This window comes from Sceloporus undulatus, chromosome 4, assembly GCF_019175285.1.
Source record: "Sceloporus undulatus isolate JIND9_A2432 ecotype Alabama chromosome 4, SceUnd_v1.1, whole genome shotgun sequence".
Taxonomy (NCBI): Eukaryota; Metazoa; Chordata; class Lepidosauria; order Squamata; family Phrynosomatidae; genus Sceloporus; species Sceloporus undulatus.
In genome coordinates, this window is record NC_056525.1 from 222,114,717 (window position 1) to 222,138,468 (window position 23,752).

Genomic DNA, 23,752 nt, shown 5'->3' on the forward strand with positions numbered 1-23,752 from the left:
AGTTTATCTATAAATAAATTCCAGTAATCATTTTCAAGTGAAAACTATTAAGTAAAGAAAGCTTAATAAAAATCCAATCTGAAGACAGACATATTTCCTCATAAAACAAATTTTGAAACAGCCAGTGTACGAAAAAGATCCTACAAAAATAGAATATCAATAACTGCTACTTTACTTGGTGAAAAGGTAGACACAGAAAGACACATACATGTTGGCATACATATTTATTTGGAATATATAGTCATGCTTAAAATGTAACAGTTATTACAGGGGAATAAAATGGAAGAAAAAAATAAAAGTGAAAAGTAATTAAGATTATGTGTTAAAAAAGGACTTATGCCATCTGATATTATTTTTCATTCCTTATGTGTATACAAAATTAATTGCTCATAAATTTGCACACTAAACTGGAATTTTACTGATTGGTTTTACCATAACTTAAATGATCTAATACTTTTCAGTGGATCTATTAAGCAACTACTAATTTTTTTCTTGGAAAAAAAGGACAAAGGGACAGTGCCTACTTCCTTCTCTGGAAAAACAAACACCTTCAGGAAGCCATTCAAAATAAAAACCTATAAAATGCCTCAAAATGTTTTTGCTTCATACAGCTGTCAGAAATCCCCTGCTGGAAAAATGGATTTAATACTAGATGAACTCATCAATTATGTGCTTAAATTTCCACTTTAAAAAAATATTTGTTTTACTTAGTTGAATTCATAGGAATGAGCACCCACAATTCTCCCTCAGCTGGACCCACAAGTGTGTGTGTGTGTGTGTGTGTACAAACACATTGAGTTCTGCTGTTTTCTGAGTTCTGTTTAGTAGCCAGATTGTCAAATGAATCATGAATATTCCAGTACTACCTAGCTACTAGTTATACAATCTTTCCAAGAGTATATTAGTCAGATCTTATGTAAATTATTAACACCACCTCAGAATGTGAGCACTACTGAGCCACATGTCAGTTCATGCATGCTAATCCCATATACAAAGAAGTTAGGTCACTCGGTGCATCCCAGAACTTTTAAATAATGCCTGAAAGATGTATTATAGTAATACATTTTTCCCCACAATCATGCCATTTAATGATCATCTCTTAATGGGATAATCTTTTCTACTTCCTATTGAACACCCAAAAGTATTTCTAGTATTTCACACTAGAATAGCACAAGTGAATTTCTCAGTTAAAATATAATTTTAAAGAACTTTTAAGAAAAAGACATCTCCCCCAGCAGGGGAAAAGAAACACTACATTTCTGAAGGCTGGAGCTGTTCACTTTTACAAAAATGAAAGTAAATTCATTTAGAAAGATTTATTAGTATTACCCAGTCAAACTAGGTAAACTACAGTTACCTTGAACCCATACCCAAAAATCTGACAATATTTGAAATGAAGATAATAAAGATATGGCATATTACTACATGAAACACAGGTACATTTTAGTAACAAGGATGAGTGCCCTTATATTATACTATGGATATTTCTTGCAAAAAGTACCACTGTTAAACACATAGAAGGACAGACATGGTCCAATCACATAACAATCTGCTTTTAAAGAAATGTTAATGACTTGGTCTCATTTCCAAAATACATATTCTTTCCACAAAACATGCTGTTCAAGACCTTTTATATCACTGAACATACTAGTAGAGCATGCTAATAACAACATTTGACCAAAACATGTTAGAGGTAGCACAGATATACCTTCAAATTTAGTACTGTTCAGCTGGAATTAATGCATCCTCATTTAAATCAGCTTCTCTACATGGGAATATATAGAAATGTCAACAGTATGTAGGCGGCAGCAGCTGCTGCCTGCACTGAAGAAAACAATCTGAAGAGCTAAAAATAATAGTAAGGACACGATTTATTTACATGGCCTTTAATGGAGCAGTTCAGGCTGATTTTCTACAAAAGGAAGCACTCCACTGACATAGTATGCAATCCCAAGGGAAAGCAAGGCGATGACAAAGATCAAGAGCAGCACTCGCCAGAAGCCAAGATCCTCCACAAACTCTTGCCATGTAGTTCGGAAGCTGGAGAGAACTCCTTCACCTTGCTGCAGGTTGGGATTGAGAAGAGAATGGCTCTCCATTGCACTATAAAAGGAATTCAGACATGAATTACATTAAGTAGAAAATCCAAACAGAGAACATTAATGACGACCCAGTTGTGCAAGGAACCTGAAAAGGGAACCTTAACTAGGATTGCATGACACAGGTCCAAAACACACTGCAGAAATAATCCAGTTGGACAGCACTTTAACTACCCTAGCTCAGTGCTAGAGAATACTAGGAACTGTAGTTTATTGAAGCACCAGAGCTCTCTATCAGAGAAAGCTAAATGTGTCACAAAACTACAGTTCCCAGAATTCCCTAGCATTGAGCCAGAGCAATTAAAGTGGTCTCAAGCGGGATTATTTCTGCAGCGTGTTTTGGACCATAGAGAATACAGGTTCAAATAACCATGCTTCTTTGGGATTTATGTGGTGCTTGTATCTGCCTCAACTACATCAGTGCTGCAACATTTCCCACAGAAAACAAATGATTAAAAAAACTGTTTAAGCAAAATGGCATGACTATGATATTTACAAAAGATATTATAGCTGCTTATGCATTTGTAACTTCTCCTATGAATGCAGTTAAGACATTTTTATCAAACATCCATATATGGTTTAAACTTGTACAAGTGGAGTGGTGCATATGGTGATGCTGTGCATACGCATGTGCATGTGATACACATGGATGTGCGTTCAGCTGCACACTGAAGTGTGCGTTTGACTGCACAATGTTGCCATTCAACACAAGGGCTGCACAGCCCAAAGAGTGTGTAACTCTACATGTGAAGGTTGTTACACACCCTCGATGTGGGATCTTGGCCATTATATAGTACTATTCATTTATGGGAAAACACACCAGGGACCTCTGACTAGCCCTTGCTTCCTGTTGCAAGTCTGCTGTGCATTCAAGAACACATGTCTGCCATTCACATTTGAAGGTTTTGCTAATTGGACACAGGTGTAACACTGCTGAATATGCACTAAACCACTGTTCATTAAAGAGGCTCTCACAGGCTATGATTCCTAGGCAACCCTGGATAAGTCCCGATTTATATATACCAAAAAAGTTATGACCAAATAAAACAATAAATATAAAAAAATGCTTGAGGAATAAATATGTCACTGCCTTAACATTAGGGCTTGGGATGCCCTATGACCTCATTACTTGGTTTTAACCTGATTTCCCTCAGCCCATTTCCACAATCAGCTCAGTGCTGGCATCACCTCAACTTTGCTGCCCGGCTCCTCTAACATCATCAGGTGTTGTTCCTATTCTGACTGTGAAATCTTTAGAGACTGGGATCCAGCTAACTTGGCAACCCTGTTTATGGGCAAAAATAGAAATATGTTTGTGCTCTCTGAAAGTGTTGCTTTTCCCCCAAAAAGTTTAAACAGACAGATTTGCTTGAGCTTTATTTAGCATTAGCCAGACTGCTGGAGGGGGAGGCGGACAACTGGGTAGAATGCTGCCTCTGTGTTCTTCCTTGTTGTTGTTGTGTTGTGCCTTCAAGTCATTTCCAATTTATGGCAATCCTAACTGTACCGAGCATGGGATTTTCTTGACAAATTTGTCCAGAGGGTTTTGCCTTTTCCTTCCTCTGGACTGGAGTGATTTCCACAAGGTTACCAGCAGGTTTCATAGTCAAGCAGGGATTCAAACCCTGGTTCCAGAGTGCTACTGAAGGTGCCTGGGCCTTTCGATTCACCACTCGGAGGACGTTCTCCATAGCTGCCCCAGCCCTTTGGAATGCGCTGCCCACAGAGCTCCGCTCGTCCACTACCCTGGCCCAATTTAGGAAGGACCTTAAAACCTTCCTATTCCAACAGGCATTCCCCGAGTAAATATCCTGTGGGCCTCCCTCCTTTTTCGTGGCCAAGAGGTTGGGCTTTGGGGCTTTTACTGTTGGTTTATTTTTAATGTGTTTTTATTGTAATAGTTTGTATTTTTAATATGTTGTAAGCCGCCCTGATCGGAGGAAGGGCGGCATATAAATAAAAATTTTATTATTATTTATTTTAACCACTTAAACCACTACACCATGTTGTCTCTCTATATTCTTCATTACACAACTGAAAGTCCAAGGATTGGGTGTTGAGAAAGAGAGAGACAGAAGCCTGAATATCTGGGAAAGGATCATGGAGTAGCAGTGAGTGCCCTAAGTTTACATAGGCTGCTCTGTTGCCTACAGCAGTGGCTCTCAAATTTTGGTATGGTATTTTGGATTTCAGTTCCCAGAAGTCGCAACCAGTTTCGCCAGTGGCCAGGGATTCTGGAGCTGTAATCCAAACCATATTGAAAACCAAAGATTGAAAACCACTGGTCTATAGTACAGTGCGTCCTCGCCTTACGCGGGGGATCCGTTCCGGATCCTGCCGCGTATGGCGATTTCCGCCTATGCTCGAGCCCCATTGTAAACAATGGGGCTCGTGCGTGGCGGCGCAGCGGCGTGAGTGCACACGGGGCGCAACGGGCGGCGCGTCCATTCAATTGAATGGGACATGCCGCCCCGCGCACGCCCCATGGCTTGAGCGCGTACGCTCAAGTCCGCGTATGGCGCGCCCGCGTATGGCGCGGGCGTACTGTACACTACCATTAGTCACCAGCTGTCAGTACAAGTCACATGCAAAAAATGCCTGACTTTTGAAACAAAACTTTCCTTTTCTTTTTAAACATTTATTTCCCTTGGAAGTTATTCAGCATATTACTTCAGGATCAGTCATCTCACTCCTCCCAAGCAGACAAGGAGGGAACCTTGTTTTTTAAGATATCCATTGGTGCATACGAAGAATGTTTGCTAATTAAGATTCAACCAGTTAATCTGTAACTGCTATAGAGGTTAAATCAAGGTACGATGTAATCTAAGTGGGAAAGGTGACATGGTTACTGAAAACAAACTAGGCTTGTTTCTTTGAAAATGGGAGGGGGGCTCACTGAGAAAACACCTGGGTTATTTTCTATGACAGCCAAATTAAGTTCCCAATGCTAACATGGTACCTGACTACCTGCTATTTTGGAAGGATTTGGCAAATAACATAAATCCCAGATGTTATTTCTGCTGCTAAGAAAAACAGGCTGCATTTTTGTCAGATGTTGCTAGCAACACAGTGGTTAGTGGTTAGTTATAGGTCCCTCCAAGGCCAGGTACACAAGCAGAAAATATCCTCAGTAGTGAAGTGCTTCCAATCACCCACCACTTGAGAGTAAAGGGTACAGCAGATGCAAGCCGCAACTGCTCCAAACCAAACCAGAGAATGACTAGCAATTAATTCAATTGGAAGAGGAGAATAAAACACAGGAGGGAAATACATTAGGTACGAAACCAAACTATAGTAGCACTATTTTTTGTAATAATTATCACACAAACAAGCCAGAAAGTACAGTGTAAAAAATTAAACCAATTCATTGGCCTGGGAACTGTTAGATATTTGCAGCTGAATAAGGTATTTTTCTTTGGCAAGCTAGAAACTTGCATTAAAATTAAGTTGCATTTTAAAAGATCAAATTACTGAGAGAGAGAGAGAGAGAGAGAGAGAGAGAGAGAGAGAGAGAGAGAGAGAGAGAGGGTTTGCACATTCCAGCATGCCATGTATACTCTTAAATTGCAAACAAAAGTTCAATTACAGTTTCAGAGATTTGACAAACGAGTACCGTAATAGCTTGCGTCTCCCATAGTATCAGCAAAAGAAACCATACTTCTGTTGTACTTTACTGGTGATATGATGGTCTTGAAACAGATCAAGAAAAACCTGAGAGGAGGAGTTCTTGTTCTACTTTCCAAATTGTGCTGGTAAAGTGCGAACAACAATACTGTACAAGTCTCCCTCTTTTTTCCCCAGAATAATTTTCAAATGATGACCCAATGGTACATATGAACCTTTGATACACGCATTACCAAGTTTGTAACCAATTATGTTTGCATGTAGTCACTGAAGTAATTTTATCCCACCCTATATCGAAAAAATCTCAGGCCAGAATACAGACTACAAAGCAATTTAAAACCAATTTAATTGTCCACAACAGATGGTAAGGTGTTGCCATCTTGATCCATCAGAGCTGAGAGGGGCAAGACCTCCCTTGCTTTACTACCCATCTTAGGCGTTGTATAGACGGGCCCTATCGGGCGCCGTTGTTACACACGAGGGGTGGCGCTTCCCGATGCGCCTTGCCCCTCGCACGTAACGAGGGCGCCACCATTTTGACGTGACGGACACCTAGCGTCCGCACGTCTTGGCGCCTTGATGATGCCGCAAGTGCGCCATTGGCGCCTTGTGGCATCATAATGGCGCTGCAGAAAGAAGCTGCTTTTTGCGGCTTCTTTTTGTTGCGCGAGGGAGCCACGTGGTTTGTCCGCTGCTGCTCCCTCATGCAACAAACGAGGGCAGTGGGAGACCACCCTTTTGGGCGGTCTGTATCCCGCCTTAGAAAAGCTCTTCACTTCACCCAAATGGGATGTCCAAGTCAGACTACAATTCATCCAAACCAGTGCTGTCTATTTCAACTGGTAAACTTTTCAAGGTGGTCATGTTTTCATAGAAGCATATTCCCCTTTAAAATATACAGCATCCCTCTACATATTTGAATTAGTGGCTGGGGAGGATAAGACAGAGAGTACAGTTGCACAGATAATCTGTACATCACTGTGTGAATAGAATGCTGCACTAGAAAGGCCTTTGGTGTAACGTAGCGTGAGTTGTCCCATGTTTTTCTGAAATAATCCCAGCAGCTACTGTGAGATATACAACAGATATGCTGAAAACCATATGGCTGTCACATAAAACAGTACTCTGAGATTATATTGCTGAAAGAACTGTGGCCTAGTTCTCAATATATTTGGTTTTTATCTCTCAAAACTAAAATACAACAATACAATCATACAACAAGAACAATAAGAAAACAGTAACAACAATAACAAAACAACAAAAACCTTAGGCCTAAATCCAACTGTGGATTCCAGCTAAAGTATAGATATTGAGAACTTGGTAAGACAGTTTTCATTCATTGGGTTTACTTTAGCAACATGATTTAAGACCATAATAATTAGCTGCACATTAAAAACTAAAATAGCATGGACAAAGTTAAACTAGAACCTTTTCCCTAGCATCTCGCTTTCTATTTGTAAGATTTGGGAGGGAGGTAAATTTTATGGGCGGAAAAGCATTCAAATCTCTTCAGGCTAGGCAATGAGTTATTGCCTCAGTGAAAATTAGACATATGCAACTGTGGCTGACTGCTGAAGCTCATGGACAGTCTAGCTTTTTAAAGAAATACGTCCCTTGAAAAATAAGCTTGAAAGCCAAAGCTGAAACAGACATCCACAGAGTATAATATTTTATGGAAACATGTCTCATAAGAAACCTTGACCTTTTCTTTCATGTAGCACAAGCCCCAAATATGACAACCCACTCAACTATGCTAAACAAGAAAAGTAAAACCAGCACTGGAAAAAAAAAAGATTATATTTTTGGCAATACCTTTCACTTTCAGCTGTCTGCATAGTTTCCAGCTTTGAATGAGTTCCTCTGTTGAATCCTTTCACTTCTTGCTCCTCCAAAGATTCTAGCAATCGAATCACGTCTTTATTTACACCTCTTCTTTTTGCCAGGACAAGAGGTGTTGCACCTTGGTGATTGCTGTAATAAATAAAAGAGAGAGGAAAAATAGACCTCATGAACTGTTCCTACTTCAAACAAGGACAAACGTCCACTGTATTAAAAATTCAGCATACAGAGTAGTTTTCGGAAAGACTACAATCATTGTTATTTCAGCAACAAGATTTAAACTGACTGTGTTAACAAGACTGTTAGCTAATGCCTGACTACTGATGAAATATTAATCTGTTACATTAGTAGCATCTTATGGCATAGCTGAGTCGACGTGATTGCCTCTTGAAGTCAGGCACTTTGATATAACAGTTCCCAGGTCTACTTCCTGTGGGCATGATGGGGCTGTAATATTTCAACATAATTTTCCAAGTGGTTCAGCAAAAGAATGTAAAAACTCCCAATGCCAGCACCAGCAGTTTTCAGGACTCTGTGGCAAAGTCTGTCCAGACTAGTCAGTGGAAGCATTTTGAAGGCAATTTTCTAATGACAGAGCAGCCATATAGAAATAATTTCTGGAGCTATTCATATTGGACTTTGGCATTAGAACTGGCCTTCCACTAGCCCATTATGGTAATATACTTTCGTATTATTATTTAATTTAATTATTAATTTTAGTAAATTTATTGAGTTTTTCTTGTAAATGGAAATACAAGATGATAGCTATATTTTTATTACTGCTTTCTCTGACTTGGATGCTAAGAGATGATAGAAGGAGAAAGAAAAACAACATTTGAACTACATGCACAGGTTATTCATTTATGTTAAGATACAGATAATTGTATTTGACCACACTGAGGGTCTATATTTATCTTTTCTGCTTTCATTTTGCTGTCTAACATTCAGAGTGGAGATTCCCAGCATTTGTCCCATGTTCACAACACACCTGGAACAGTAACAGTGCTGATAATTCTTCACAATTACTGCATCACCAAGGACATAATTATCACAAAGTTAATTATGATAACCTCAGTAGAATTCAAAGGAAATATAGATTAACTACATAAGACTTGCCTCATCTAAATCTCTTAGCTATAAATCATACACTATGAACTGAAAATTAAAGTAAAAACCACTAGCTGGTCATTTAAGGCTGATTGCAAGTTTTAAATCATTAGGATCTGTGAGCAGAGAGTTCAAACAAGAAACCGTTCCATGTGGATTGTTAATTGTGTTTGTCAAATAGCTATTTATTCAGTACACTAAGTGCTTTTGTCTGGGCAGTGGCGTATGACAGATGTTGGGAGCTTGGTAGAGTGAATATACAATACTTCAGAGAAAGATTGAGTCACCGAGTCTGAGAGCAGGTGGGGTGAGCACTGGAAAAGCAGTGTTAGCCACAGAAATGGAAAGGAACTCATGAATACATTTTCTTCGCACTGGAATAAACATATAACTTATAATGTGTGTGTATATAGAATGTTAAAAGAGGTTATTTTGTGACATCATTTTCCTCTTTTAATTAGCAGCTGAGAACAGTATCAGAACAGTGAAGTCATCCATGATCCTGGACACTGTGGCTGCATCAAGCTAGTGAATGCTGTCTCATAGCTGCAATCTAGTAATGGCATCTGACTGCTGGCTCTTCAGTTGACCCACCGCAGCATGCAATATGGTCACTCATAATGTCCTCTTATGTTGCATGAAGAGTGTTCATAAAAGCAGCAGCCACCAAGAACAGGCAGTGCTTGTGCAGAAACTATTCCTATTATCTGAGTGTGTTGCCACTGATGTGGAAAAACAATTCCAGGAAAACTGTTTCAGCTCATTCAAGTGATAAAGGGAAATATGTAGATGCTGAAAAAGCTGGTTCTTTGGTTTTATTTTTTTTAGGTGATGCTCTCCAACTGAGTGCAAGCAAAGCTATTTTATGTCATTCTGAAGAAACTAGAATGCCTTCAACCTTTTCTGTCAACTACTAGAAATTATCAGCCTACAAGTGGCCATTCAAAGTTTAAAACATATATTCAAGACTGATACTTCCAAACATTTTGTCACAGCAAACTTACCAAATATCTATTTTGAGTCCATTGGAGACAAGGAACTGAATGGTATCCACATGTCCACACAAGTGAAGGGCTGTGTTACCTTGGTAGTCGGTAGCCAGAAGATCAGCACCAAATTTGTGTAACAGTTGACTGATGTCTACATTTCCTCTAGCCGCTGCTAAGTGGAGACCTGTTCGCCCTCTGCTGTCACGAATGTTTGGATCAAAGCCACTCTCTAAGAGCCTCTTGGAATAGTTAAAATCTCCATCAATGCAAGCTTGCAGCAAAGGTACGTTTGTCTGAGAAGAATCGTTTACAAACACATAGGACATGACTGCTGGGATCCAGGAAATGTAGCAAGCCTACAGTTGAAAATGAAATGAAACAAATGGTGAGCCTATGTGGAACAGACGATCTCTGCTAGATGTGTTTAAACAGTTTGACAGTGAAATGTACTACCTCCGTTGGAGGCTTCTAAACAGAGGCTGAACAGTTATCTATTAAGGGTATTTTAACTGTGGACCTCTGCACTTGCAGGGGCCTGGATTAGATTATTCTCAGGCTACCATCCATCTGTACAGTTCTACAACAATGCCAGTACTGCATGTAACTATTTTTTTGAACAAGAAACCAGCCCAGAGCATGAAAAAGATCTGTCTGTATTGATGGCATGGGAGGCAGTCTGGAGCTGTAGTTCAAAAAGATAAGTTTTCAAATGTGTGAAAGGGCTATGATATGAGTATGAGCTCTAAAAAGGAGTATTGTGCATACACACAATGTGCCCTGCTGCCCTATCAACAGAAATAACTTCTTTTATTCCTGTTTTGTTGATTCAAGGATTTGTAACTCCCTCACTTTTGAGGGTTGATTCAGGTCACTACAATGACTGTCAGACAGTTGGTAAATCCTTCCTAAGAATGGACTGCTCTGATCTCTGGGGCTTAACTTCAGAATGTAAAGGGTGTACATATCCTGGGAGGAGGGGGAAGCAAAGAAAAGATACTGTTCCCCAGTTGGAAAAGAGGCATAAGTATATACACTAGGCTGTTTCAAGGTAACAGATATAGTAATGCAGATCAGACATTCTTATACTTGCTATAAATAAAACTACTCTTAATGGGATTTAATCTCTCATTTATCTGCTCCTTATTTACCTTTGAACTTCAGTATGCAGGCAATGGCAGATAGTCACTGCTGAAAACATAATCATTTCCACGTGCATCAATTCCTCATCAGATTTGCTATAAAATTGCTACCACCCTGTTTATTCTATGTTTCTGTTTCCACAGTGGCTAACCAGATGCCCATGGGAAGCTCACAATGCTTCCTCCCACTCATGTTCTCCAGCAACAGACATATAAAGGCACATCCTGAGTGGCAAGCTATTGAATTTGTCTAATCTTCTTTTAAAGCAGTCCAATCTAGTGGTCATCATTACATCTTGCAGCAGCAAACTGATACACACAGGGACGTAGCCAAGGGGGGGGTGTTCTTGGGGTCTGGACCCCCACTTCCATTAGAAAAATGAATGGTGTGTGCTGCTGCACCGCTGCACCCAAGCCCCATTATAATGGTGGCACTTAGTCTGTACCCCTCCCTTCCTAAAATCCTGGCTACGTCCCTGATACACAAGAAAGACAAAACAGTGCTTCTATTTCTGCTACTTTTTAGTTCATGTCTAAATGAGCCTGTTTAGATGTACTGGACTACAACTCTCTTAGGCCCCAGACAGCATGGACAATGTGCAAGTCTCTTGGGAGTTGTAACACAAAACATGTGCAGGGCACCAGCTTCCCTACCTCTGCCCTACAATCAAGGGCAGCCATGGTTTCATCATAATACAGGGTGCAAAGCTAAAGTACTTAATGCAAAGCTAAGGTACTTGAAATTATTTCAGTTAACTGTGTATTTATAAATGTCATATTATTAGGCTTTTTCCATCTTTTTTATCAGAATATCTTTATTGATTTATCAAACACATAGAACATAAATCAACATGAAAGAACAACTAATCCACATAGAGTGCTATGTCATGGGGGGGAACCACACACACACACACAATTACACATCAACAATATGATAAAAGAGACTTCCCAAATAACATGGGATCAGCCTATTTCATTATAGTTAAGTAAACTTTCTTAGTACAAACATAAAAGAGAATTGATAATACAATCATATTTCCCTTTTAATATCATGATAACCCTCCCCACCACTGAAACTCATCAAAATAATTTTTTTCTTTATAACTGGAAACAAACACATAAAGAAGCAAACATTGACTTGAATATGCCATCAAATACCAACTGTAATAAACTCTCCCCTCTATGCAAATGCTACTTCTGTTTAGAATGTTTATGGCTAAAGCATGATAATTTTTTCCAGTTAGCAAAATGTAGGAAAACATTTGGGCTACTGGTAAGTCTACAAAAGATACTAATAGTCCATCAGCGCCCTCTGGAGTATGAATTCCTTTCTTTATTCCAGTTAATCAGGACAGAACAAAAAGAAAAAAGAGACAGCAGGAGAAAAAACAGTCTTTATATCCAGCTTAATATGTGGTTAAGCTTGGCAGGCTGAAGAGATCACTCTGTTCTCATATGAAGCAAATCACTTCTCAGCCCAGAAGTGAAACAGCAAAGCTCCCGTTTCAGCAAGTCCTTGCTAAGTATTGTAATATATTCATCTAGAAATCTAGAAATGTAGGTCAAAAAATTGACACCCCCCATGAGTTGACTTACAGTATCTATGGGTCAATGTAGGTACAGTGCTACCTCGGGTTACGAAATTAATTCGTTCCGCCGCGGCGTTCGTAACCCGATACATTTCGCAACCCGAAAAGGCTTTTCCGAAGCGCGGCTAGCGGCTGGAAAGCCGCTAGTCGCGCTTCGCATTTGAATTTCGCGCCGATATTTTTTTCGTAACCCGAAAAAAATATCGTAACCCGGAACAGTTTTTTCCAATCTAAGTTTTTCGTATCCCGGAAATTTCGTAACGCGATCAATTCGTATCCCGGGGTACCACTGTACTGTACTTTAACTCTCATTAAAAAAGGAACCATTCCCTGGTGAAAGGCAAGAGTGTCATCTGCCCTGGAATCACTGATCCCTCTCTATTTTCTCATCCATCCAGCCTTTAGTATGAGCACAGTTATGCTTGCTGGAATTTTGCAAGTTCTTTGGCATTGTTTTCCTTTGCTTCGTCCTTTACATCCTTTGTTAGATGCCCCTAAGTTTTACCCTTGACTTATCTATGAGTCATATCAAAATCCATAATTTTAGTCCTAAAACCTGACCTCAATTTATACAGCAGGTCGACTTATAGTCGAGTACAGTGTGCCCACATCATATGTGGGCACGCCATATGCAGCTTTCAGCACATGCTGAAAGCCATGCGCCGGAAGAGGCACAAGCCCCATAAGTGGTATTTCTCTTATCTGGGGGGTGGGGTCCGGAATGGATCCCCGTGTTCATACATCAGCCTGCAAAAACTGAACTTTTTTCCTCTTCAGAAAACTAGGACGACAGATTAGTTTAAAATCTCTATCAGTACAATGCAGATGACAGATTAAGTAGTAAGAAAATACCAAGTCTTACCTTGAGTAAATCTACCCACTGGATTGTTAAAATTGTTCTAATCAAATAGTTGTTGGTCTAGTACAAATCTGTAAGAAAATCAAGGAGTCTTATTAAATGATCAGTTCCATATCCCTAGCTAAGAGTGTATACTGATAAACTGGAGTCTATTCTGTTATTTTACCTTTCTGCAAGCATACAATTTCTAGAAGAATAAAACCTACTAATTAGAGAGACAACAGATTTTTTTAAATGTTATAATGTAAAATATATGAGCAGCAATACATTGTGGAACTGAAATATCCCATTTCAAATATGGAATTAATTGAATATTCCAATTAAAATGAAACTGAGAAGAACAAGAGAATGACATACTTTATTGCTTTCCTACTGATTAAAAAAATGATCAATATACAGGACTTTCAAATTTCACTGTAATAACAAACATTCAATTTAGAGACAGAGGTGCAATCCAAAAAACATGCAGGCATCCAGGTATTGTTGGCACAGCCATGGGCAATTTGCAGTTCAACAACATCTGAAAGGCTGCATGGTGTCCATTTTTGCTATAAACTGAAGAGTTCTTTTTGCAGAAGACGTGATCCAGTGGAGAAATCCCATAGGCATAATGGGGGACAATCTGGTTATTGTCTATCTCACCTTCTTCTACAATCCACTGTGGCCCCCTTCCTAAATCTGCTACAAAATGATTCTTTGGAACAGTTTAGGAGGCAATCCTACAGAGCAGTGACTGTCCAATGGCACTGCTAAACTCTGGCACCCATTTAGAAGACTGATCTTCCACTATGGACCTTCTCCTAAAAGGCACAGTTGTAAGAGAGAGCAAGAAATATTCAACGCTATGTTCTCAGTTTATATGGGAAAGCCAGATACAAAATGAAAGCACACTTTCAGATGTGTTTTAAAAATTCTTAAAAGTTCACGAATTCCTCAAAATAAACACAAAACACTAGAGGCAAACTAATGTTAACAGATACTTTCAGATAAAAGTTGCTGAATAGAGCTATTTTTAGTTAACAGTCATTAATATTTCTAGATTCGTGAATGAATCTCTGTTTCGTAGATTGGACAGAGAAGAAAGGGGTGAAAAACATGAAGAACAGACAGGACCATTAAAGTCCAAAAGACACTGCAGTAATAATCAAGTTTGAAACCACTTGAATTGCCCTGGCTCAATGCTAGGGAATTCTGGAAACTGTAGTTTTGTGCAACATTTAGACTTCGCTGTCAGAGAGCTCTGGTGCCGTAATAAACTATAGTTCCCAGGATTCCCTAGCACTGAGCCAGGGCAGTTAAAGCGGTTTCAAACTGGATTATTTCTGCAGTGCCTTTTGGACCAGTGCCTTTTGGAAATAATAATTTTATAAATTATCTGTCTTCATTGTATAATTTAATATCCAGGGTTAGCCATATTGGCCATATAGCAAAGTACAGTGGACCCCCCTCATTTGCTGGGGTTAGGGGCACAAGACCCCCAAGAAAGTGAAAAAATGCAAATTAAAAAATCCCTTTTTGCCTGAAAGAACAACTCTCTGGATCTTCTGGTGCAACTCTATACAAACATCTGGCAGAAATTGACTACAGAATTGCACTGGAGGACCTACAAATGCCTAGAGAAGTGTTTTCTCTAGGAATCTCTAAGTCCTCCAGTGTGAGTCTATGGTCAATGTCTGATAGAGTCGCACTGGTGGATCTAGAGATTCCTAGAGAATTGCTAGACATATTAATCAAATCTGCAAATAATCAAACCCTCAAAAATCAAAGCCGCAAATGTGGAGGGCCAGCTGTACAATAACATCCAAAATCCACAAAACCTGGACTTGACAACATTGTCTTCCAGAATCCACAGAAAGAGGAGCGGCCTGCCTGCATGGATATCCGCCCATACCATCTTAACTGAGAACAGCAACAAGATCTTGACAATATAGGCCTGTGGCTAACATCGTCATACACTGGTGCCTCGGGATACGAAATGATCGGGTTACGAAATTTCCGGGATACGAAAAAGTTGGATTGGCAAAAACTGTTTCGTTTTACGAAATAATTTTCGGGTTACGAAATTGATTTCGGCGCGAAATTCAAATGCTGCAAAGTGCAGCTATAGGCTTCCAGTGCTAACGGAAAGCCTTTTCGGGTTACGAAATTTCGGGTTACGAAAGGAATGGCGGAACGAATTAATTTCGACCCGAGGCACCAGTGTTCCTTCTTTCTCCTGTATGATTTTAACAACTTTGCCTGATGAAGAAGCCAGTGGAGCTTTGAAAGCTTGCAACATGTATTTTGTGCATTGTTGGCTGGCCCTGGCTGGTAACACTATTTTGTTGGATTTTTGATTTTATTGTACACTGGTGCCTCGGGTTACGAATTAATTTCCGTAGCACTGGAAACCTATAGCTGCACTTGCAGCTTGAATTTCGCGCCGAAATGAATTTCGTAACCCGAAAAAATATTTCGTAACCCGAAACAGTTTTTGCCAATCCAACTTTTTCGTATCCCGGAAATTTCGTAACCCAATCATTTCGTATCCCGAGGCACCAGTGTACTTTGCATAATTTGATATTATTTACTTTGAAAAAAGAGATAACTGATGCAGACCTAGCTCCCTATGCTTCTGAACGATGGATCAGTTCCCAATATGTAGCTTTCATTTCCATGGTATTCTGAGGGACATTTTCTTTTGTGCATTTCAGAACCAATTATTTAATTTTGCACTTGATATTGATAGCTGTTTATAAATTTAAGGCCAGGTTATGGAGATTATATCACAATTCATAATCCTTCCTTTCCAATATTCAGTAAATTGTTGTTGTTGTGTGTCTTCAAGTTGTTTTTGACATTTACAGCGCTTTATAAATAAAGGTTAATAATACTGTAATAATAATATGGCAACCCTATCATGGGGGTTTTCTTGGTAAGATTTGCTCAGAGGAGGTTTGCCATTGTCTTTCCCTGAGGCTGAGAGCATGTGACCTACTGGGTTTCATGGCCAAACAGGGAATCGAATACTGGCCTCCAAAATCACAGACCAACACTCAAACCACTATGTCACACTGTCAATTTACAGATAATATTAATATAGAGATAAACCAGAGCTCACTCTCTCAGTTAAAAAGACATTTAAACTTATGGATCAAAGCACTAGTACATAACATTTTTAATTTAGAGATAAAGCTGTGTAAATTTACAGTACTATATAAATAAAGCTTATTAATACTACTACTACTAATAATAATCTATATTATTTTCTCTTTTGCTGGGATAGTTATATTCCCACATTTTATCAGCAACAAGATTCCTGCTTCCATATCAAACTGCCTCATGAGAGTACATGTCCAGTGTATTAATGAATTCTAAAGCCAGCTGAATTCATAGAGATTTCCTTATACTTTGGGGATCAGGGGAGAAAGCAAGTGGTGTCCCACATTATACCTGCACAGAGAAAAGTATGTGAACAACCTATTGCTGTTGTTTACACTACCGAAGCAGTAAATAATTTGGGCTGGCCTCCACACGCTTCTTTGAGGGTAAGTACCACTGAACATAGTAGAACTTCAGCATAAGACTGTGTTGTTACTAAACCATGGTGCAGCTGCCCAAATATGCAACAGCAGCCCTCCAGATGTTTTCCTCTACAATGCCCATAAGTCCTAGTTGGCGTTAAGTTTTAAATCTGAATTAAAGACTTTCTTGTTCCCTAAAACATCTGGAACTGTATTTTACTATTTTTAAAATAATTTTATATTTGATTATATGTATTTGTTGTTTTTATCGTTTGTATTTTAACTGCATAATTTGCCTAATTTTGTATACTGTCGTTTATATTTTATGACTTTTAGACTGTACGCCATTGGCAAGTTATAAGCTGTTTTGATGATGCCTGTAAAGTGCCATGCAAATTTATGGTGCTATATAAATAAACAACAACAACAACAACAACAACAACAATATAGCCAGTGATGAGAGATTATGGAATTTAACTTCCAAAAGCATTTATTTGGAAGATAAGTTGCCCTTCCCTGCCATAAACAAATAATTTATTTGTATATTTCTTGCTCTTATAAAAAATAAATTGTCACCCACTTTGAGGGTTTTTAAAGCTGAGAGGCAGGATTTCAGTCTACACTTGTCCCTCCATATTTGTAGGGTTAGGGGCATAAGATCCCCATGAATATGGAAAAAAGCAAATAACAAAAACACCATGATTTTATCTGAGAGGACACCTCTCTAGGAATCTCTAGGTCCTCCAGTGCAACTCTGTGGTCAATGTCCAACAGACACTGACCATAGAACTGCACTAGAGGAGCTACAAATGCCTAGTAGAGTATTCTCTCTAGGAATCTCTAGGTCTTGCAGTGCAACTTTTAGTTAAAATTGGCCACAGAGTTGCACTGAAGGGCCTAGATATTCCTAGAAAGCATATATTAATCAAATCCGTAAATATCAAGGCCGCAAATATGGACGGATGAGTGTAATATAAAATAAAAATGTCTCTGTGTCTGCAGCAGCTAAAACTCCTTGGGACATCAGTGAGTCAAATTCTTGTCTCTAAGAGTTAATGCAGTTTCAAACTGGATTATATTTGCACTGTGTGTTTGGAACCTGGTTTTTGATACCTGTGAACACCGATTCAACATTAATGCAGAAATTTATTAAATTCATAAATTGCATGTGTTTACTACACTGATACAATTTGAACATCCAATGGAATGATGAAACCATATAACCCATCTAGAAAATGATCATACAGCAAAATACTGAAAAGTAACCATAATTTAAGGTATCCCATATCCAAAACCTAAATAAATAAATAAATCACCAATGGAACAATCAGAAATGGATACGGTAATGTTCACAATTCAAATGTAAGTCCATGTAAAGGAGATATAAAGTTCATGTAGTTTATGATGCAAGTCCACAGACTCATAGGCCCAAAACATACTGCAAAAATATTCTGGTTTCGCACCACTTTAACTGCCCTGGCTCAGTGCGAGGGAATCCTGGGAACTGTAGTTTATTGTGGCACTGGTGCTCTCTTACAGAGAAGGCTAATTTCTATTATTATTTCTGTGTATATTCCTTGCTCTTATAAAAAATACATTCGTCACCCACCTTGAAGCTTTTTAAAGCAGAAAGGCAGGATTTCAGTCTATAATATAAAACAAAAATGCCTCTGTGCCTGCAGCAGCTAAAACTCATTGGGACACCATCTCAGTCGCCTCCCCTGTCTTCTCGGTTTTAACAATCTTATTGTTTTATTGTTATTGTTTATTGCTATGATTTATTGGTTATGGTGGCTGGGTGGGTTTATGGGGCATTGCACTTTACTGTATTTTAAAGTTCTTAATGCTGTTGTAAGCTGCCTCGATCTCATTGGAGAGTCGGGTATAAATAAATTTATTATTATTATTATTATGAGTGAGTCAAATCCTTGTCTCTAAAGTCCAAAACACCCTGCAGAAATAATCCATTTTTGAGACCGCTTTAACTGCCCAGGCTCAGTGCGAGGGAATCCTGGGAACTGTAGTTTATTGTGGCAACACAGCTCTCTCTGACAGAGAAGGCTCAGTGTCTCACCAAACTACACTTTCCAGAATTACCTAGCATTGAGCCAGGGCACTTAAAGCGGTCTCAAAAATGGATTGTTTCTAAAGCGTGTTTTGACTTACAAGTGTTTTTAGCTTTTATTCCATATTATCTTTCTTTTTTTCTTGAGTTTCCTCCATTTTGGCGATGCCTGGTCCTCCTTTGCGGTCTGGTTGGACATGACTGGAAGAAACACAACAACAACAACGTTACAAAGGATGCGGGGGGAAAACTTGTAGCAAAAACCTACCAATGTGGTAAATATAAGCACTGTGGAAGGAAAGTCAAGTTTTTTCTCTCTGCACAGAAGAAAAGCATTAAATCATGGAAAGCTTCAAAATGTGGGGTGACATCCTCCATTGCAATCATCTGCATGCTGTATATGCATTACCCATCTTGGAATAGGAAACCCCCCTTTTAAGGATACAAATGAGCAGATAAACCTAATGAAAGTTTATCCTTAAAAAGGGGGTTTTGCAAGATGGAGTTGCAGAGGTGGCTGGTTCTTGGTCTACATTTGTCTGTCTGTGAGTCACTTTCTGGACTACAACCCCCTGAATCTCCCACAGCCACAATGGCCACTTTCAAGTGTAAGCTTTGCAGATGTATAGCTTTAAGATTCTGCTGTATAGGTTATTAGGATCCAGTGTGGTTCAGTGGTTTGAGCATTGGACTATGACTCTGGGGAAGAGAGTTCGAATCCATGGAAAGCACTGGGAGAGTCACACTCTCTCAGCCTCAGAGGATGGCCATGGCAAACCCCCTTTGCAACTAAAACCCCATGATAGGTTTGCTTACACTCAGTCACCTTAAATCAGAAAAGACTTCAAGGCACACAACAACAACAACAACAACAACAACACAGGAGCAAGTCACGCTCTCTCAGCCTCAGAGGATGGCAACAGCAACTAAGGAAGAAACCTTGCCTAGAAACCCCATGATAGGTTTGCTGCCTTAGGGTCACCCTGAGTCAGAAAAGACTTGCAGGCACACACAACAACAACCACCTCACACTGCTCCTTACATCCAAGGGGCCCTTTCTCCTCGGGGCGACGCAGTGGCTCCGAATCCAGGCCTCCCAGCCTCAGGCGACAGTCAGGGAAGGAGGAGCACCTCTTCCCCAGAATCCACTTCCAACAATGCAACCCTTACCCCACACTTACCTCCCCTCCAATTTTTGTCGGAGGTAAAAAAAACCCCACAAACACAAGCCCCGCCCACAGCAGGCCTGGTTTGCACCAAAGAGGTAGCGTCGCCGCTATGATGGAACCTCGACCGACACTTCCGGTTCCTCAGCGCACCTCGCTGACTCCCCTTCCATATGCGTCTCAGGAAGTACACTCGCAGTGGTTCCCCCAACTGTGCCCTTTAAGAGATTTTGGACTTCAGCTCCCAGAAGCCTCAGCCATACTGGCCAATAGACTGGCAGAACCTGGTGGAAGCAGCTCCCCCTGCAGGTTGGAGGAGGTATAGCCGCAGCAGTATTCATCATCCTGGAGGGAAAAAAGGCTGCTGCTACACTGCAGAAATAGTTCAGTGTTTGACATTACTTTTAACTTCATGGCTCAGTGCTGTGGAATCCTGGGATTTGTAGTTTGTGGTGGCACCAGAGCTCTCTGACAGAGAAGGCTAAATGTCTTACAAAACTACCAGATCCTAGAATTACATATCACTGAGCCATGGCAGTTAAAGTGGTGTCAAACTGCATTAAGGTTGCATCAGAAATAAAGCGGTTTGACACCACTTTAAACTGACATGTCTCAGTCCTATGGAATTCTGGGATTTGTAGTTTGTTGTGGCACCAGACCTCTCTGACAGAGAAGGCTATCTCACAAAAGCTACCAAATCTCAGAATTCCATAGCACTGAGCCATGACAGTTTAAAGTGGCGTCAAACCGCTTTATTTCTGCAGTGTGGCAGTTTCTTTGGCTGGGTTTTTAAGGCCAAAAAGTAAAAGCAGAGTGTGAGAAAAGGGATTTGTCTGGACTGTAAAGGGATTCTGGGAGTTATAGTCCCAAAAAGTAACTTTCTTTTTCTTTTTCAAATCTTTATTTTCATGAGTAGATTAAAAAAGGAAGAAAGTTAGAAAGAAAAGAACAGGGAGGGTAAGGAAGAGGATGAATGGGAAACTGTGGGGGAAAAGGGTTAAATTGGAGAAAGAGATGGAAAGGGAACTAAGGGAGGAGGATGAAAAGAAGGAAGAATTAAGGAAACATATAATGACTAAAGTAACTGGAAAAAATGGACTGAAATCATGTCAAGGGGATGATAAATGGAAATAATATTGTGTTGGCAAATTTGTCAAGGACACTGTATGCAAAATGGGGTAAGAGCCAAAAAAGTAGCTTTCCTGGTGGTTGGTATAGGCCTCTCCTTCTAGGGTGACCAGATGTCATAACCACAAAGGAGGACAAAGCATCACAAAATGGAGGACGTGACATGATAAAAGTTAAAAACACCAATATAAACTTATGCTTCTTAGTCACGCTCAGAATGGAGGGCATTTTGAAATTCCTGCTGGACAGAGTTGAAATGCAGGACATGTCCTGGAAAAGAAGGATGCCTGGTCCTCCCTGCAGAAAGTTTCATGTTGGATTCTGCACATCTCTAGCTAAGGCCGAAAGGAGAAGACCCTCTGAAACCCTTTAGTTTGGGAGCTGCTGCCAGTCATTAAGAACATACTTTTCTAAAGAAATCACTGGTTTGTGTGGATATTTGCAACAGGGTAATGGGACATACTGAAATGTACGTAGCTGCTCAGCCTGAGAGACCCTATAGCTGCGCCCTACTCAAGGAAGTACAAAAACTAAGGCTAGCTATTGTATGCTAATCCCCTTTATCGCAAAGTCAAACCTGGGTTGCATCTGCACTGCAGAATTGACGCAGTTTGACACCACTTTGATCGCCATGACTCAGTGCTATCAATTGCTAGTTTTGTGAGACAGTTAGCCTTCTCTGGGCTGATCTGCACTGCAGAAATAAGGCAGCTTGATACTGCTTTAAAAGCCATCGCTCAGCGCTATGGAATTTGTAGTTTGTTGTGGCACCAGGAGAGGTGTGAAGGCCCGCAGAAAAATTAGGGGAAAACTCAGGACAAAACAAGAAACATTGAAAAAAGGAAGAAAATCAATTATGGAGTATTTTATTTTAGCCTGATTCAGGAAAAACATGGACAAAAATGGTTTTTCACCCCTAATTTTTCTGCAGGCCTTCACATCTTTAGGCACCACAGCTCTCCGAGAGAGAAGGCTAGTTAGGTTACAAAATTACAGCTCCCACAGTTCCATAGCATTGAGTCATGACAGTCAATGTGGTATCAAACTGCATTAGCACTTAAGTTTCTATACTGCTTTATAGTAGTAAGCACTAAGCATTATTTCTGCAACACAGATTAGATCCAAGAGATCTCTAGTACCACAAAAAAAAATACAAATCCCAGGATTCCATAGCATGGAACCATAGTTAAAGCGGTATCAAACTGGATTATTTCTGCAGTGTGGCACCAGCCTTGGTGTAGCAGGTGTTTTTTTTAACATCTACTGGGAACCAGCCTTTTGTAATGTTAATGGATCTTGATTACTTGTTCCCAAGTCATCCACAAATACATGCCTGCAACTCGGGTGTATTCCTGAATTCAACCCTACAGTTCAGTGATGTCCACCAGTAGTACATTTGCACAGTGAAAATGACTGTGTTCCAGCTGTTCCTGTCTAATCCTGAAGAATGATTCCTAAACACCTTTGCTTGATGAAAAAGCCAGCTGAACTTCAAAAACGTGCATCATGTATTTTGTGCATTTTGGCTGGCCAATTGATGTTTTGCAGATTTGGGGTGTTATTGTACTTTGCTGTATGGACAACATGGCTAACTCTGGATACACAATCTAAGACATGACATGTAATAAAAGGGAATTAAGTCCAACAGATACTGCCGCCTCCTCCTCTCTCTCTTTCATATTGCGGTCACAGAAGCAGCAGTCGTAATGGATGGAGATTATCACATGAGGTTATAAAATGGGAGAAAAATGGAATGCTGCCATCATTATATTGCAATCACAGTAAGATATTCCCATGACATCGCACTCATCCAGTACCTCTTCCTCCAGAACCCATTATCATAACTTCTTATTAATGGGTTAACACTATTAATGATCTGGCAATATCACCCCATTCGCACTATTACAGGGGCGTAGAAGCAAATAACAATGCATTCACTCTATCGCAGAACTGACAGTTTCCCTTTCCCAGACTCCTGTTCAGAATATGCATTCCCTTGCCATTTGTAGGATTGTTCTCAGAGTCAATTTCTGTCTTAATTCTCACTATAGAAAACATTTGATGTAAACTGGATGAGAATTATCTTCTTAATAGTTAAAATTTTGTGAGGTTGAAGGCATTCACGGCCAGTATCTAGTTTTTTGTGGGGTTTTCAGGCTATGAGGCCATCTTCTAGAATACAGCCTCATAGTAGCCTAAAATACCCACAAAAAACCATTGAAATTTTGTCTAGTTCTGTTTGAGATGGAACCTTTTTTCAGATATGCACAGTCAAGATATAACAGGAAGAATGCATGCATGGAAATTTACATACACGATACATGAACGATACAGCAATGAGATCAATTTGGGTATGCAGAACATAAGTGCACTCCTCTTTTGTTTTTGTTCCTTTGTTGTATCACAATTGCAAAGCTGTGCGGAAATATGTTATCATTGTAGCACAATGCTTCCATTCACTTCCAAAAGTATGATTGTTGTGGAATTGGCTCTAGTGTAATAATCACCATAAACTGTTGGGGTCTATGCTGGTCTAGCTTGTGCCTACCTATTCTACTTTCAGTTGTAGTTCTTGTGTGCCTTCAAGTTGTTTCCAACTTATGGCAACCTTGAGGCAAACCTATCATGGGGTTTTCTTAGCAATA

General features: G+C 39.7%; 1 protein-coding gene across 3 annotated transcripts; it reads right to left on the reverse strand.

The window, feature by feature from the left end:
* Positions 1-207: 207 nt before the first annotated feature.
* ANKRD46 (ankyrin repeat domain 46) lies at positions 208-20,132 on the reverse strand. 3 transcript variants are annotated; one of them, XM_042465107.1, is made up of 5 exons: positions 19,995-20,132; positions 13,249-13,316; positions 9,674-10,014; positions 7,536-7,694; positions 208-2,103 (listed from the first exon to the last, which is right to left on the reverse strand). In XM_042465107.1, exons 3-5 carry the CDS (start codon positions 9,982-9,984, stop codon positions 1,887-1,889), a joined length of 687 nt encoding a protein of 228 aa, XP_042321041.1. In that variant the 5' UTR covers positions 9,985-10,014; positions 13,249-13,316; positions 19,995-20,132; the 3' UTR covers positions 208-1,886. The 3 variants fall into 3 exon arrangements, with proteins under 3 accessions (XP_042321041.1, XP_042321040.1, XP_042321042.1); XM_042465106.1 differs by having other exon boundaries at positions 19,856-19,995; XM_042465108.1 differs by lacking the exon at positions 19,995-20,132 and adding an exon at positions 18,915-18,984.
* Between the last annotated feature and the right edge of the window lie 3,620 nt (positions 20,133-23,752).